At 45.4% G+C, this 14,521-nt stretch overlaps 1 protein-coding gene across 4 annotated transcripts in view; it reads left to right on the top strand.

Moving 5' to 3' along the window:
• Nucleotides 1-14,521, top strand: part of HMCN1 (hemicentin 1) — a 301,360-nt gene that overhangs the window by 270,156 nt on the left and 16,683 nt on the right. For all 4 annotated transcript variants that reach the window (XR_014169289.1, XM_081914788.1, XM_081914789.1 and 1 more), the window contains 10 exons: nt 775-1,044; nt 1,891-2,061; nt 3,439-3,609; nt 4,531-4,701; nt 5,993-6,163; nt 7,427-7,597; nt 9,531-9,701; nt 11,887-12,036; nt 13,120-13,257; nt 13,622-13,743. Coding sequence is in view for 3 of the 4 variants with exons in the window: in XM_081914788.1 (XP_081770914.1) it covers nt 775-1,044; nt 1,891-2,061; nt 3,439-3,609; nt 4,531-4,701; nt 5,993-6,163; nt 7,427-7,597; nt 9,531-9,701; nt 11,887-12,036; nt 13,120-13,257; nt 13,622-13,743 (1,706 nt within the window). In the remaining variant the exon portion in view is untranslated. The remainder of the gene's footprint in view (nt 1-774; nt 1,045-1,890; nt 2,062-3,438; nt 3,610-4,530; nt 4,702-5,992; nt 6,164-7,426; nt 7,598-9,530; nt 9,702-11,886; nt 12,037-13,119; nt 13,258-13,621; nt 13,744-14,521) is intronic.

Raw genomic sequence — 14,521 nt, 5'->3', positions numbered from 1 at the left:
TTGCCTCAAGTTTGCTCTCACCCCCGTGACCCAATTCTCTCCTTCGTCGGGAAAATGGTACCTTGACAAGGGAGGCCAAGGTAACAGGTGGGGAAGGCCTCCATCAAAGATAGGGGACACTGGCAGGGTCTCTTTTCCCTAACAAATGACCAAGCTGTAAAGAAAAAGAAAAAAGTATGCTGTCAACATAGTGGGAGCGGCAGCATCTTTTCCCACGAAGGATCATGGGAGCTGAGTTACAAACTCCATGATTCCTGGTGGAAAGTGAAGTCACCAGGGTCAGTATGGTGGCTATATGTACCGATGACAGATGCTGCAAGTTACCACTTACATACTGCAGAGAGGTGGGAACAGTGGAAGTAATAATAATAATAATAATAATAATTTATTATTTATACCCTACCCATCTGGCTGGGTTTCCCAAGCCACTCTGGGAGGCTTCCAACAAAATATTAAAAACTTGATAAAGCATCAAACATTAAAAACTTCCTGAGACAGGGCCACCTTCAGATGTCTTCTAAAAGTTAGTTCTTTATTTCCTCAACACCTGATGGGAGGGCGTTCCACAGGGCGGGTGCCACTACCGAGAAGGCCCTCTGCCTGGTTCCCTGTAAGCTCACTTCTCACAGTGAGGGAACCACCAGAAGGCCCTCAGAGCTGGACCTCAGTGTCCGGGCTGAACAATGGGGGTGGAGACGCTCCTTCAGGTCCTTGATTTGTAAGTGATTTGTTGCTGAAATCAGCAAACCTGGAAGCATTCTGTTTTTATCTTAGGTGCACCTGTTATTACAATTGAGCCAGTAGAGACAATTGTTGATGCTGGAACCACAGTGATCCTGAACTGCCAAGCAGAAGGAGAACCTCCTCCGACCATTGAATGGTCTCGTCAAGGCCGGCCTCTCCTTAGTCAGGACCGAATGACCGTCTTGAGTAATGGCTCCTTGCTTATTGCAGTCGCACACAAGAAGGATACTTCGGAATACGAGTGCGTAGCTAGGAACCTCATGGGATCTGTCCTGGTCAAAGTTCCACTCATTGTCCAAGGTGGGTGCAAAGTCTAGGCTAGCTTTTCATTCTCCCCGGTGAGGAGCTCTATGGGATTCAGAAGTTTGTATGCTCTTTAGCAAAGAAGCTAAGAAAGGGAACACCTTTTCTATTTGCATCTCCCTCGTTCTGTACAATAATGTTATCCGAATGCATGTTGGGTCTTGCTAGGGGACCATGAGAAGGACCACTGAGAAGCATTGCCCTAGAAGTAGCAATATCGGGACACTACTTAGGCCATTGGTCTTCCTTATTTTCATATACTGGGCCTATTATTATGAACCTACTTGTCTTTGCAGAAGAAATGGTCTTAGGCATTTGCGAGCCATTAAATCTTCCTTCCTTCCTTCCTTCCTTCCTTCCTTCCTTCCTTCCTTCCTTCCTTCCTTCCTTCCTTCCTTCCTTCCTCTCCTCTCCTCTCTCTCTCTTCCTTCCTTCCCTAACATATCTTTCTATTTCTCTTTCTCCTTTGACGAAAAAATACAAAGAAACAGCAATAATTCACTGTTGTAATTCTCCTTATGTGAAGTCCATCTCCAGTTGTTGGGCAGGGCCTACCAACTGAAGACTAATGACTGAGGCAACTATCATCACCATCTGAATTTTTAGGGGGGGGGTTTAAGATTCAGAAAGCAATAAAATACACTTGTCTGATGGTGAGAGGAATATCGATGGTGAGAGGAATTTTTTTTTTCTGTGAACTGCCCTGAGACCTTAGGGTATAGGGCGATATATAAATTCTAATGATAATGATAAGGATGATAATAATAATAATAATAATAATAATAATAATAATAATAATAATAATAATAATAAATTAATATACATGAAATTGTTTTATTCCAGTGCATGGAGGATTTTCTGACTGGCTCGACTGGCAGCCGTGCAGTGTAACATGTGGTCAAGGTGTTCAGAAGAGGATCCGCCTGTGTAACAATCCACTCCCTGCAAATGGCGGACGACGCTGTATGGAGCCCGATCATGAAATGCGCAGATGTCAGAACAAACTATGCCCAGGTAATTTTGGATTTCCACCAAGGGCCTCATGGAAGTCAGTAGTCATGGACCAACATGGTTCCTCTTCCCTGGTTTGAAGTGAAGTGAATCTTTACTGCTAAAAGCCGTCACAATTGGTCACAATGTGTAGGATACAATAATTGATTTAAAACTGTACAACAACAGCAAAACATACAAAAATGCAAAAATCACTCTTGCATAAGTTAAGCACTCCACATCTCACACTCCCCCTTATGATACTTGTCTTGCTACCTAGCTCTCAACTTACTTGCAGCCAAAGCAAAGTTTGCAACCTGTGCAGTAATAAATATATTATTGCCAGACAGTAAAATAGAGATTTGCTCAAGGGGGCGTTCAGCTGGAAAGAGAGCAGAGGATGTAAGTAAGGAATTTTTGCTTAGGGGGGTGTATATTTTTTGTCCAGGGGGCATCATAACAAATACGTAGTGTTGAATGTCCTCCACGTCTCTTCCCTGGTTTCATTTAATTCCTTACTCACAACAATTTAATTCAATACTCACAACAGCTGTCTGCATTGTTTTTGTTGCTGTGATGCCTTTGGCAGCACTTGGCGATAATCATTAATCATCAGCTGCTGAAGGCATCACAAGCTGCTAAGTAGTAATGCTGTTAAGTAAACTATGGCCTGTTAAATGTATGTGGAAGGCTGTTGTTATGATTATTTTATCATTACACTGTGTTGTTGTTTTTAATTATGCTGCGTAAATTGTGTTCTTAATGATGTGCACCGCCCTGGGATCTTTGGATGAAGGGCGGTGTATAAATTGAATAAATAAGAATACATAAATAAAGATAATATTGATAGTATACTTGGGAACAGCAGAAAGAAAGAAAAGGGGAAGGAAAAATGAGGCACTTCAGGAGTGTGTGTGTTAAGAAGCCCCCAACAGATTTAAAAGCATGGAAAATTACCCAAGAGCACTTAGGCAAGTCCAAGAAAGGAAAATAATCACAGAGAAATTTGGGGGGGGGGAGTAATGGATCAATAAATTACTTTTAAAAGGCACAGAATTACCACACAATTGTTTGGGGGCAGTCCCTGTGAGCCGCAAAAACCTCTACAGGGTTGCCACTTCTGCTGCACACGATTACTTGGAATTAAGTCTCCTTTGTGTGAGTGGAATCTACTTCCAAATTAGCAAATTTAACAGCCTTAGTAACATTACATTCTGTTTAGTTTAACACGAGGGAGTTCTTGAGAAGCTGAATAGCATGCAGTTTTGCCAGATACCAGGGCTCCAGTTTAAGCAAACAGCATTGTGGGTCAGATGAGGTTTTGCTCATCGTAGAAATCCAAGGTCTAAAGCTTTTCCCAACATAGGTTAACAAGTCACATGCAATATATATTCTTTTTAGTGGATGGCAACTGGTCAGAATGGGGCTCTTGGGAAGAATGCTCTAAAACCTGTGGGCAAGGCAACAAGACCAGAACCAGAACTTGCAGCAACCCTCCTGCCCAACATGGTGGAAGGCCTTGTGATGGCAGCGCCGTTGAGCCAATCATGTGCAACATTAGGCCGTGCCCAGGTGAGAATACAGAGACGCTGTTAAAAGTGGCACACATGAACCAAACTCCCCTTCTCTCCCCCCCCATTTTTTATTGATTTTCCCAATTTATAACAAACATAACAGCAATTAAAAAACATTTCAGTATAAAACAAACAAACAAACAAACATTAATCTTAACTGTTACAGTTCCACTTTTGTTACCATTGTTGAGTGACTTCCTCAAATTCCCCTAGCTGAGTTTCCATGTAGCTCATCATAGCAGTTTTCCAACACTATTTCCCAATAAAATTTACTTGGACAATTAACGTCTTTCTTCCTTTTCATATTGACTTCTATCCATGGTATTAGGCAATTTAACATATTTAACTCCTAGGCCTATCTGTTACTCACAAGTGATTCTAATTATGTTATCTTAACATATTTAACTAAATAATCCTTAAATTTCTTCCATTCATCTTGATACTCCTCCTCCTTCTGGTCGTGGATTCTTCCGGTCAGGTCAGCCAGCTCCAAAAAGTCCATCATCTTCATCTGCCATTCCTCCACTGTTGGCATTTCTTGTAATTTCCAATTTTTGGCTAACAAAATTCTAGCTGCGGTTCTAACATCTTACATCTTTCTTGGGCAATTCCAAACCCACTATTCCAAGTAGAAGGGCTTCTTGTTTCTTAATAAATGTATATTTCAACAATTTTTTCAACTCATTATATATCTTTCCCCAGAAGTCTTTCACCTTTGGACACGTCCACCAGAATTCCCCTTTCTTCTCTATCGTCTTGCTGTTCCGTCCTTTTTTGAATTAGGATGGAGGGGAGAGGAAAGATCAGTTGTTCAGGTGGCCTTCAACTCAGGCAACTTTGGCTCCAACCCAATTGTGGTGGTGTTATTTAATTAGAAAACGAAGTTCCAGCTTGGATTGTAACCCTTCCTGTTTTCTAGTTAATGGTGCCTGGGGTTCTTGGCTACCATGGGGGACCTGCAGTGAGACCTGTGGCAAAGGTACCCACACCAGATTACGGCTATGCAATAACCCTCCCCCATCATTTGATGGGACCTACTGTGAAGGACCTGATGCACAGATGCAGGTCTGCAGCAAGAGAGACTGTCCAGGTAAGTTAAATATGAAATGAACTGTCGTTTTCTGGGTCTCATAAAAATGTAAAGGGAAAGGTAGTTTTTAGAAAGCGTGTTCTCCTTCATGGAGAGCACGTGTTGCAGTGAGGTCGGTCGAACAGGACACCTCCTCTTGGTTACTGGGCGGGACTATTTGGATGGCCCTGACTGTGATTGGGCCAATTTGGGTTGTTGGGGAGATGTTGATGTTACCATTTAGAGGGTTGGCCCGAAGGTTATATGTTCTTGGCATGCAGCTTTTTTCAGTCTCTTTTGCTGCGTGCATCGGATCGCCTGCCCACCCTCCCTAATTTAGGGCTGTTGCGTTTTGACATTGCTATGCCTGTCATGGGGTCGTCTGCCATTGGGACAGGGGCCTGGTAGGAATTTTGTCCATTTGGCTGATTGGCTGCTGCCATCTGGTTTTTGCCTACTGCGTAGCAAATCGTCACAACTTGTAAGGTTTTGGTTATCTTTTGGTTGGTGGCGGGAATGTGGTTGGCAGTGCCTGCCCCTCCAATGCTGCTGCTGCAAGGGAATTCTGTTAAAGGAATCCAGGGGTTTGCCATACATTTGTCCGTATCCCTGGCAAGGGGCTAGGGCCGTGAAATCCCCTGGGAGCATTTGGGAAGAGGTGAGGGCCTGTGGCTCAGCTCCATTTCTCCCCAATATTGTTTTCCCTTACTGGTTTTCGCTGGAATCCAGAAGTCGGTTCTTTCCCCGGGGGGGGGGGGGACAGATAGTCCTAACCAATGCCTAAGCCAGTGTTTCCCAACCTTGGGCGTCCAGCTGTTTTTGAACTACAATTCCCATCATCCCTGACCACTGGTCTTGCTAGCTAGGGATGATGGGAGTTGTAGGCCAAAAACATCTGGAGGCACAAGGTTGGGAAACACTGGCCTAAGCAACCACTCACATCCGTGTATGTTAATAAAGTTGTGGCCAAAATTATGCCAAAAACCTTAAACAAAAATTCTTTGTGAATTGTGATTTATTTAGGGGGTGGCTTGGGGACCTCCACACACAATAGGGAAGGGTTCAGCCCTCCTTTCCCTGTTAAAGACATATGCATGCACACACAGACACCTGCTTTACAGGTGAACCTGCGAACAACATCCCTGCTACCTGCAGCTTGGATTTTTCTCTTTCACATTGAGATTCTGCTCTGCCGTACATCATTCTTGCATGCCTGTGTTGTTGTTTGGGTTGGATACAGAACTCGTATTTCAGTGCTGTGTTTGAAAATGTGCTTAAAAAAATAATAAAACATTTTTCTTCTTCAAACCAGTGAATGGAAAGTGGGCTTCCTGGTCCAGCTGGAGTGCTTGCACCATGTCTTGTGGAGGTGGTACCCGACAGAGAACCAGGGACTGCTCAGACCCACCCCCACAGTACGGCGGACACAAGTGTGAAGGAAATGACATGCAGGTTGATTTTTGCAATAGTGATCCCTGTCCCAGTAAGTGCCTTTTGGAATTGGAACAGTGGGGCAAACTTGGGGTTACCAGAGAGAGCTTTTCTCCTACAGAGGCCAGATCAAGTTATAGTTCTTGATAGCTATAATGCTTTGCTGTGGGGAGACACGGGTGGCGCTGTGGTCTCAACCACTGAGCCTCTTGGACTTGCCAATCAGAAGGTTGGCGGTTCAAATCCCCACGATAGGGTGAGCTCCTATTGTTCTGTCCCAGCTCCTGCCAACCTAGCAGTTCAAAAGCACACCAGTGCAAGTAGATAAATAGGTACCGCTGCTGCAGGAAGGTAAACAGTGTTTCCGTGCGCTCTAGTTTCTGTCATAGTGTCCCATTGCGCCAGAAGCGGTTTAGTTCTGCTGGCCACATGACCTGGAAAGCTGTTCAAAAGCACACCAGTGCAAGTAGATAAATAGGTATCGTTGAGGCAGGAAGGTAAACGGCATTCCCGTCACGGTGTTCGGTTGTGCAGAACCTGTGAAGGGGGAGGGGGGAAACCCAAAACCGTATACTTTGCAAGGTTGTTATTGTACTTCACCAGATCTTAATCTATTACAGTATTTGTAAGAATGGATTGCAAATATCATTGAATTTGTCCATGGCAAGTCTGCGTTTATATGCAAGCTCTGCTGCACTTCCCTGAATAAGCTGTTTGCATTGGGAAGTACTTTCCCACTGGCCTCTGTGAGGTTTCGAATTCCAGCTTCAGAGGAGGGTTTTCCTTTGCAGCAGGGAAGGGAAGGAAAATTCCACCTCCATGCCTGCTGTGATCCCATTAATTATCACACCCACCTTGCAATAATCAGGGCCCCCTCCATTAAGTCCAAAGATGCATTTAACATCATGTATTGCTTGTCCCTTGGCCAGTTACCCTATTTATGTTGCGCAGGTGGCTCTGTGGTCTAAACCACCGAGCCTCTTGGGCTTGCCAATCAGAAGGTCAGCAGTTCGAATCCCCCATGATGGGGTGAGCTCCCATTGCTCTCTCCCGGCTCCTGCCAACCTAGCAGTTCAAAAGCACGCCAGTGCAAGTAGATAAATAGGTACCGCTGCTGCAGGAAGGTAAACAGCGTTTCCGTGCGCTCTAGTTTCTGTCACAGTGTCCCATTGCGCCAGAAGCGGTTTAGTCCTGCTGGCCACATGACCTGAAAAGCTGTCTGTGGACAAATGCCGGCTCCCTCGGCCTGAAAGCGAGATGAGGGCTGCAAGCCCATAGCTGCCTTTGACTGGACTTAACTGTTTTGTTTCTGCAGTCCATGGTAACTGGGGCCCTTGGAGCAACTGGGGCACTTGCAGCCGAACGTGTAACAGTGGCCAGTTGAGAAGGTACCGGACTTGCGACAATCCTCGTCCGCTCAACGGGGGAAGAGCCTGCGCAGGTGCTGATACCCAGATACAGAGGTGTAACATAGAGCTTTGTCCTGGTGAGTTACCTTAGCATGTACATGGTTATTACCATGTTTTTTTGTTGTTGTTGTTTATAAGACAAGGTTATTTCATTAAGAAATTATGCTAAAAATGTGGGGTCGTCTTATACACAAATAGTGGAGAGGTTGGATGGGTGATTGGTGGCTGCTGCGAGCCGGTGGTTGTCAGCGGTGTTTTTGCTGGTGATTGGTGGGTGTGTCAAGGTCCGCTGGCAATTGGCTGCTGTGGTAATTTGGCGGGTGATTGGCGCTTGCTTTCTGAGAGCATGCAGACGATTGGTGGCTTCGTCAATGTGCATGCGACTGGCTGTGGTGGTCCTGCAGGTGAGCGATTTTTGGCATCCCCCCCCCCCCAAAAAAAGCTGAACAGGTCTGGGCAATCCCTCCCCCGAAAAAAAGCTCAGCAACTGTGGGCAATCCGCTCCCCGTGTTATACACAGAAAAATACGGTACATACATATGCAAAGCAGCAATCCCGATTTCAATAGCTCACTTGGTTAGAGTGTGGTGCTGATAATGCCGAGATTTAATTAGGTTTGATCTAGAGAATTTTCAGGGACCCTTCCGACTTCTGATTCTGTGAAAATGCTGAAGTAACGAAGAATGCATTATGCCTATGCTGTTGTTATTAAAAATACCCCAAAGATACTGAGAAGGGCTTGCTAAGATGTATAGGACTGAATTACCGTATTTTTCGCACCATAGGACGCACTTTTTCCCCTCCAAAAATGAAGGGGAAATGTGTGTGCGTCCTATGGTGCGAATGCAGGCTTTCGCTGAAGCCTGGAGAGTGAGAGGGGTCGGTGCGCACCGACCCCTCACGCTCTCCAGGCTTCGCGGACCTCTTCGCAAGGAGCGGGAGCACTCCGGCTCCTTGCGGAGAGTTGCCAGCATGCCGAAGCCTGCGCGCGCTGAGCTCAGCGCGCCCAGGCTTCGCGGACCTCTCCGCAAGGAGCCGGAGCGCTCCGGCTCCTTGCGGAGAGTTGCCAGCATGCCGAAGCCTGCGCGCGCTGAGCTCAGCGCGCCCAGGCTTCGCGGACCTCTCCGCAAGGAGCCGGAGCGCTCCGGCTCCTTGCGGAGAGTTGCCAGCATGCCGAAGCCTGCGCGCGCTGAGCTCAGCGCGCCCAGGCTTCGCGGACCTCTCCGCAAGGAGCCGGAGCGCTCCGGCTCCTTGCGGAGAGTTGCCAGCATGCCGAAGCCTGCGCGTGCTGAGCTCAGCGCGCCCAGGCTTCGCGGACCTCTCCACAAGCAGCGGGAGCGCTCCCGCGGCTTGCAGAGAGCTGCCTGTTTGCGGGCTGGGGTCGGGGGAAGCTCGAGCTTCCCCCGCCCCAGCCCCGCGCCTGGGGGGGGAAATAATTTTTTCCCCTTTATTTCCCCCCCCAAAAAATGGGTGCGCCCTATGGTCCGGTGCGCCCTATGGTGTGAAAAATACGGTAGATAAGTGCTGGAGATGCAAATAGGTGGAGGGAATGTTCTTTCATATATGGTGGACTTGTAAAAGGGTAATAGAGTACTGGGAAATGATCCCTAATGAATTGAAAAAAATGTTTAAAAGTACATTCCGAAAAAACCCCAGAGTTCTTTCTGTTCTTTCTGTTGGGGATAATTCAGACTGAAATTCCCATATGTCAAAATAGGTTATTTATGTATGCAACAACTTTAATGTAATAAAGAGTACCTTTTTGGGTGGGAGGGAATGGTCTGTGACTAGTTTCCATGATTATTCCCTGGTTTGTGTGTAGCTGTTGTACCATTCACCCCATTTCTCAACCTCTCCCCCTTCCTACCCCCTTCCATGGACTCCTGTTGTAAGCAGCACTCCCTTATTATCCTATGGCTGCTCGCATTTGAGTTAGCACATAACGTTTGAACACACACAAGAAACTTTGCCGAAATAGTATTCATTCTTGTCTTCTGCCTTGGTTTACAGTGGATGGAAACTGGGGCCCATGGCAGCCTTGGAGTGCATGTTCTGCTTCTTGTGGGGGAGGAGAGCAGACCCGATCACGGCTGTGCAATAATCCATCCCCATCTAACAGTGGGCGACCTTGTCCCGGAGACGACTCTCAGATTTCCAGGTGTAATGTTCAAGCTTGTCCAGGTAAGTAGGCAGACTCAAGAGTGTCTCAGATGCTGAGAATGAACCAACCAACCAACCAAACAGTAACATTCTGGACACTGGGCACTTGGAGAGCCAGTGTGGTGTAGTGGTTAAGAGCGGTGGACTTGTAATCTGGTGAACCGGGTTTGATTCCCCACTCCTCCAGATGCAGCTGCTGGGTGACCTTGGGCCAGTCACACTTCTCTGAAGTCTCTCAGCCCCACTCACCTCACAGAGTGTTTGTTGTGGGGGAGGAAGGGAAAAGGAGATTGTTAGTCGCTTTGAGATTCCTTAGGGTAGTGATAAAGCGGGAAATCAAATCCAAACTCTTCTTCTTCTTCTTTTCTGCCTGAAGAAAAGTGTTTTCAGAATCCCAGTACACAAGAAATGAAACTTCCAAAAATGTTCTACATCACTTTTTGTTCTAGGCTGAGAGCCAAACTGAACATGATGGTAAATGAGTTTACATTTAATGGGCAGGTTTGTTTGTTTGTTTGTTTGTTTTAAATGACAATACTGTGGGTGAGCAGGAGTTGCTGATCATGTTGAGGAATCACAGTAGCGATGCAGAAGAAATTTAATCCTTTCTGAATCCCCTTGAAACCAGATTTTGAACTAGGAGGTATCCTCACGGGAACAAATGGAGGGTTGCCTTCAAGGGGAGGGATTCTCCTCTGGATCACAGTGAGGGAGGAAAAGATTAAGTTCTACCTCTGTGCTTGCTATGTCCCTGTTTTATCACTCCCTTGTCCAGCCCCATTGAAACAAATTTAATTTGGCCCTGTGTTAGAAATTTGTTCAACTTTCTCCTGTGTCTTATGTAGCATGTGCTCTTTGACATAATAATAGTGCATTGGGTGGGGGGATTTATTCTGCTTTAGTTTGTTCCACCATGCTTCCCCAGTGCTGCCACGTTCTTGCTGCCCAGGGTTGGGTTGGCACAACAATAACAGAATGAAAATAACCCAGAACTTTGTGGGTATGAAAAGATAGGGGATTTCAGCAGGAAGTTACAGGTTGGAAACGAAACATTTCCAAAACATTTTCAGGCACAAACAGAAGTGAAAGCAGGTTCTCATGTGACAACCCCAGTGAGATCAAAGCATCATTTAATGTGCAATAAAAAGGCGTCTGGAAGGGACCCTAGAAGAGCTTGAATCCCCCCCCCAAAAAAAAATTTCTCAGTAACATTGAGGGCGTTTCAGCAGTAGTCCAGCTGACTGCCTGTGCTGATATAGCACCTCCTGGTATTATGAACATTTGAACTTTTATTCCTGATCTTCACCCCTTTTTTGGTGTGTGTGGGGGGAGAAGTAGTGGAATATTGGAAGCCGTCAGTTAGTTGCTTCTCTTAGCTCACAACTTGGAGAGTTGCCACCTGTCACTGGGCCTAATGAACCAACGTTCTGACTTAATATATGTTCAGATAGACTCAGGGAACAATTTGAAAATTGTCTGCTCAAACTACCAGACCAATATTTGCAAAGGAATCCAACCGTTTCTTATTACTGCTTCACTGAAAGGAACCTAAAAACGTTGGACGGTTGCTCAGAATGCTGCGTAATCCGAGGGAAGTTACGAGTACTTGTCTTGTTTCCCTACCTAAAAGTGCACACACATGTAGAAAACGGGCAGAAATGTTTTGAAAAACAAACTTTTACAAACACAGGTGTCTCTCTTATTAGCAGCACTTTGTATATATATTTTTTCAGTTGTTGTTTCCTTAAAATGTGGCACCAGAACACAGAGAAGTTTTACATGTCAGTAAGATGAATATACTTTGGTGTTCTGGCCCAAGTCCTAACCAAATAATTTCGCAGAGCCTGCCTGAATTCCTGCAGTTTATTCTGTTTCCTTTCCTGCCATACTTTGTTGTGTTACCATTGGCATGCAGTGTTAAACAACAGTTGCCTTTTCCTTGGAGGACTCGATGTCTCATGAAAAGCCCCTGGCTTTTCCTCCAGGGATATGTGAACTGGTAGATGTCTACTAACATCATTATTTAGTTGTGCTGTTCCATTTTATGTCTTCATTTTTTTTCCAAAACAGAGGGGGCAGTGTGGCTCAACATCAGCACTTGGATAATAATACATTTGATTTGATTTTTCGAAACGTTACGAAGTAATCGATGTTACAGATGGCCATTCCCCCTCTCCCCCCAACTTTTGACTTCCTTGGCAAATAGGTGGACCTCCAAGGGCTAGAGGAAGCGTCATTGGAAATATTAATGATGTTGAGTTTGGAATCGCTTTCCTGAATGCCACTATAATCGATAGCCCAGATCTGGACACTAGGCGAATACAAGCCAAGATTACGAATATCCCACGGAGTCTCGGTACGTACATCTGTTTCTTTAATACTTGAGAAATGTTCTTAGGTTTATCAACAGTTTTTATTCTGTTGAAATACTGGCTGACCCATGTTCTTCATGGCTAGCAGACAACATTGGGGTGCTTGTTTGTTTGTTTACTTGTTTGTTTTGCTTTGCTACCTCTGAACGTCACATATTTTGTTCAACTTTTCCTTTGACATGGCCTTACAAGCCCCTTCCGTCTCTGTACATGCCATGGGAAAAGTACCGTATTTTTTGCTCTGTAAGACTCACTTTTTCCCTCCTAAAAAGTAAGGGGAAATGTGTGTGTGTCTTATGGAGCGAATGCAGGCTGCGCAGCTATCCCAGAAGCCAGAACAGCAAGAGGGATTGCTGCTTTCACTGCGCAGTGATCCCTTTTGCTGTTCTGGCTTCTGAGATTCAGAATATTTTTTTTCTTGTTTTCCTCCTCCAAAAACTAGGTGCGTCTTGTGGTCTGGGGCGTCTTATAGAGCGACAAATATGGTAACATATGATTGAGGAGGCATGTAACTTACTCCGGAGAGGAGAGCAATGAGCCTATGAGCTTGCACACCATTTCAAAAAGGATTGGGGCTAGCAAGAGTGTCTCCAGGTCTTTTAGAGCTGGCAAACAGATTAAGGCTGCTGTGCTTTTACTGTCAAACTCTTTGCAGACTCCAGTACAGTCATACCTCTGGTTGCATTCGCTTCATGTTGTGGATTTTTGGGTTACGAATGCGGCAAACCTGGAAGTGTATATTTCTGGATTTTGCTGCATGTGCAGAAGCAATCTGTGCACTTCTCACATGCACAGAAACGCTTTGTCGCACTTCGCGCAGCAGCAGCGCTCTACTTACGGACTTTTCAGGGTGCAAATGGCACCCAGAAACGGATTGCGTTCGGACGTAGAGGTACCATTGTACATGCTTATTTGCTCTGCTATTTTCATAAAATATTTAATGCAGTCAGTAATAAGAGAGAGAATTTATTAAAGGTCAGGTGACATTGTAAGTAATACAAAATGCAAAAAAACCAACCCACAAATGTTGCTGTATATATGACAATGCTTCCCCCCCCCCTCTAAAGGTCCAGCAATGAGAGCACTAGTTTCTATTCTGAGTCCCATTTATTGGACAACAGCCAAAGAAAGTGGAGGAGCAGTGAATGGCTTTTCACTCACCAATGCAGTTTTCAAGAGAGAGACACAAGTGGAATTTGCTACCGGTTAGTTAAAAATGGGACAACAGCTTTCTATTTTGCATAAATTCCAAAGCGTCTGTTTAGAACAATTTGCCATAGTTGGGTTTATGGTATTTTGGCCTCCTGGTTCAAACTGAAGGAGCTGCAGGAAGACGTTTCTGTCTGCCTCTTACTTTGAGAACCAAATATTTGGCCTTTAAAGGTGTGAGTACCGAATGATAAATAGGAGATTTAAAAAATATGCCTTACAAGTCTTTAAAGTTGGCTTTAAGATAGTTAATGCAAATTTAAATGGTTCTTTGTTAATTAATTTTTGACTTGAGGTTTCTTATGGGGGCAGACACCCCCTCCAATGTTCACACATTTGAACTCTTACTGAAATTCACAGGGGAGATCTTACGGATGACGCACGTCGCCCGGGGCCTGGACTCAGATGGATCTTTACTCTTGGATGTTGTTATCAGTGGCCACATGCTGCAGTTACAATCATCACCTGATGTTAATGTAAAGGTAACATCTCTATACACTACTGAAACTATCTATAGGTTCCCCCAGTACACTCAGCCATCATAGTTGACACCACTATCATCCTGTGGCTGTAGGCAAAGTATACTATTTGATCATCCGCTCATTGTCCCCAGAAGTTCTTTTGATTGCTATTTTGCACTATATTGTTAGTTTTATTTTCGCTATGGATAGGCATCCATCCACTGATGTGATGAGATACGGATGGCGCTGTGGTCTAAACCACTAAGCCTCTTGGGCTTGCCGATCGGAAGGTCGGCAGTTCGAATCCCTGCAACAGAGTGAGCTCCCGTTGCTCTGTGCTCTGTCCCAGCTCCTGCCAACCTAGCAGTTCAAAAGCACGCCAGTACATGTAGGTACCGCTGTGGCAGGAAGATAGACGGCGTTTCCATGTGCTCTGACTTCCATCACGGTGTTCCATTGTGCCAGAAGCGGTTTAGTCCTGCTGGCCACATGACCCGCAAAGCTGTCTGTGGACAAACGCCCGCTCCCTTGGCCTGAAAGCGAGATGAGCGCCACAACCTCATAGTTGCCTTTGACTGGACTTAACCATCTGGGGTCCCTACCTTTTACCTTTAATCCCTTCTCCTACATGGGACACACAAGACCGGCTCTTAGCAGGCTATCCTCTGGTGCTGGTTGCATGAGCACTAAGCAACAGCTCAAATATTGTAGTCCATGTATTTTCTTCCCCTCTGGATTCCACTTGTGTTCCTTTCAAGCTGGAGGAATGGAAGGGAAATCTAGTTCCATTATAGCAATC

The sequence above is a fragment of the Podarcis melisellensis genome, assembly GCF_964234715.1.
Source record: "Podarcis melisellensis genome assembly, chromosome: 6".
Classification (NCBI taxonomy): domain Eukaryota; kingdom Metazoa; phylum Chordata; class Lepidosauria; order Squamata; family Lacertidae; genus Podarcis; species Podarcis melisellensis.
Note: the sequence above shows the minus strand (reverse complement) of the source record. Positions and strands in the feature narration are given on the sequence as shown.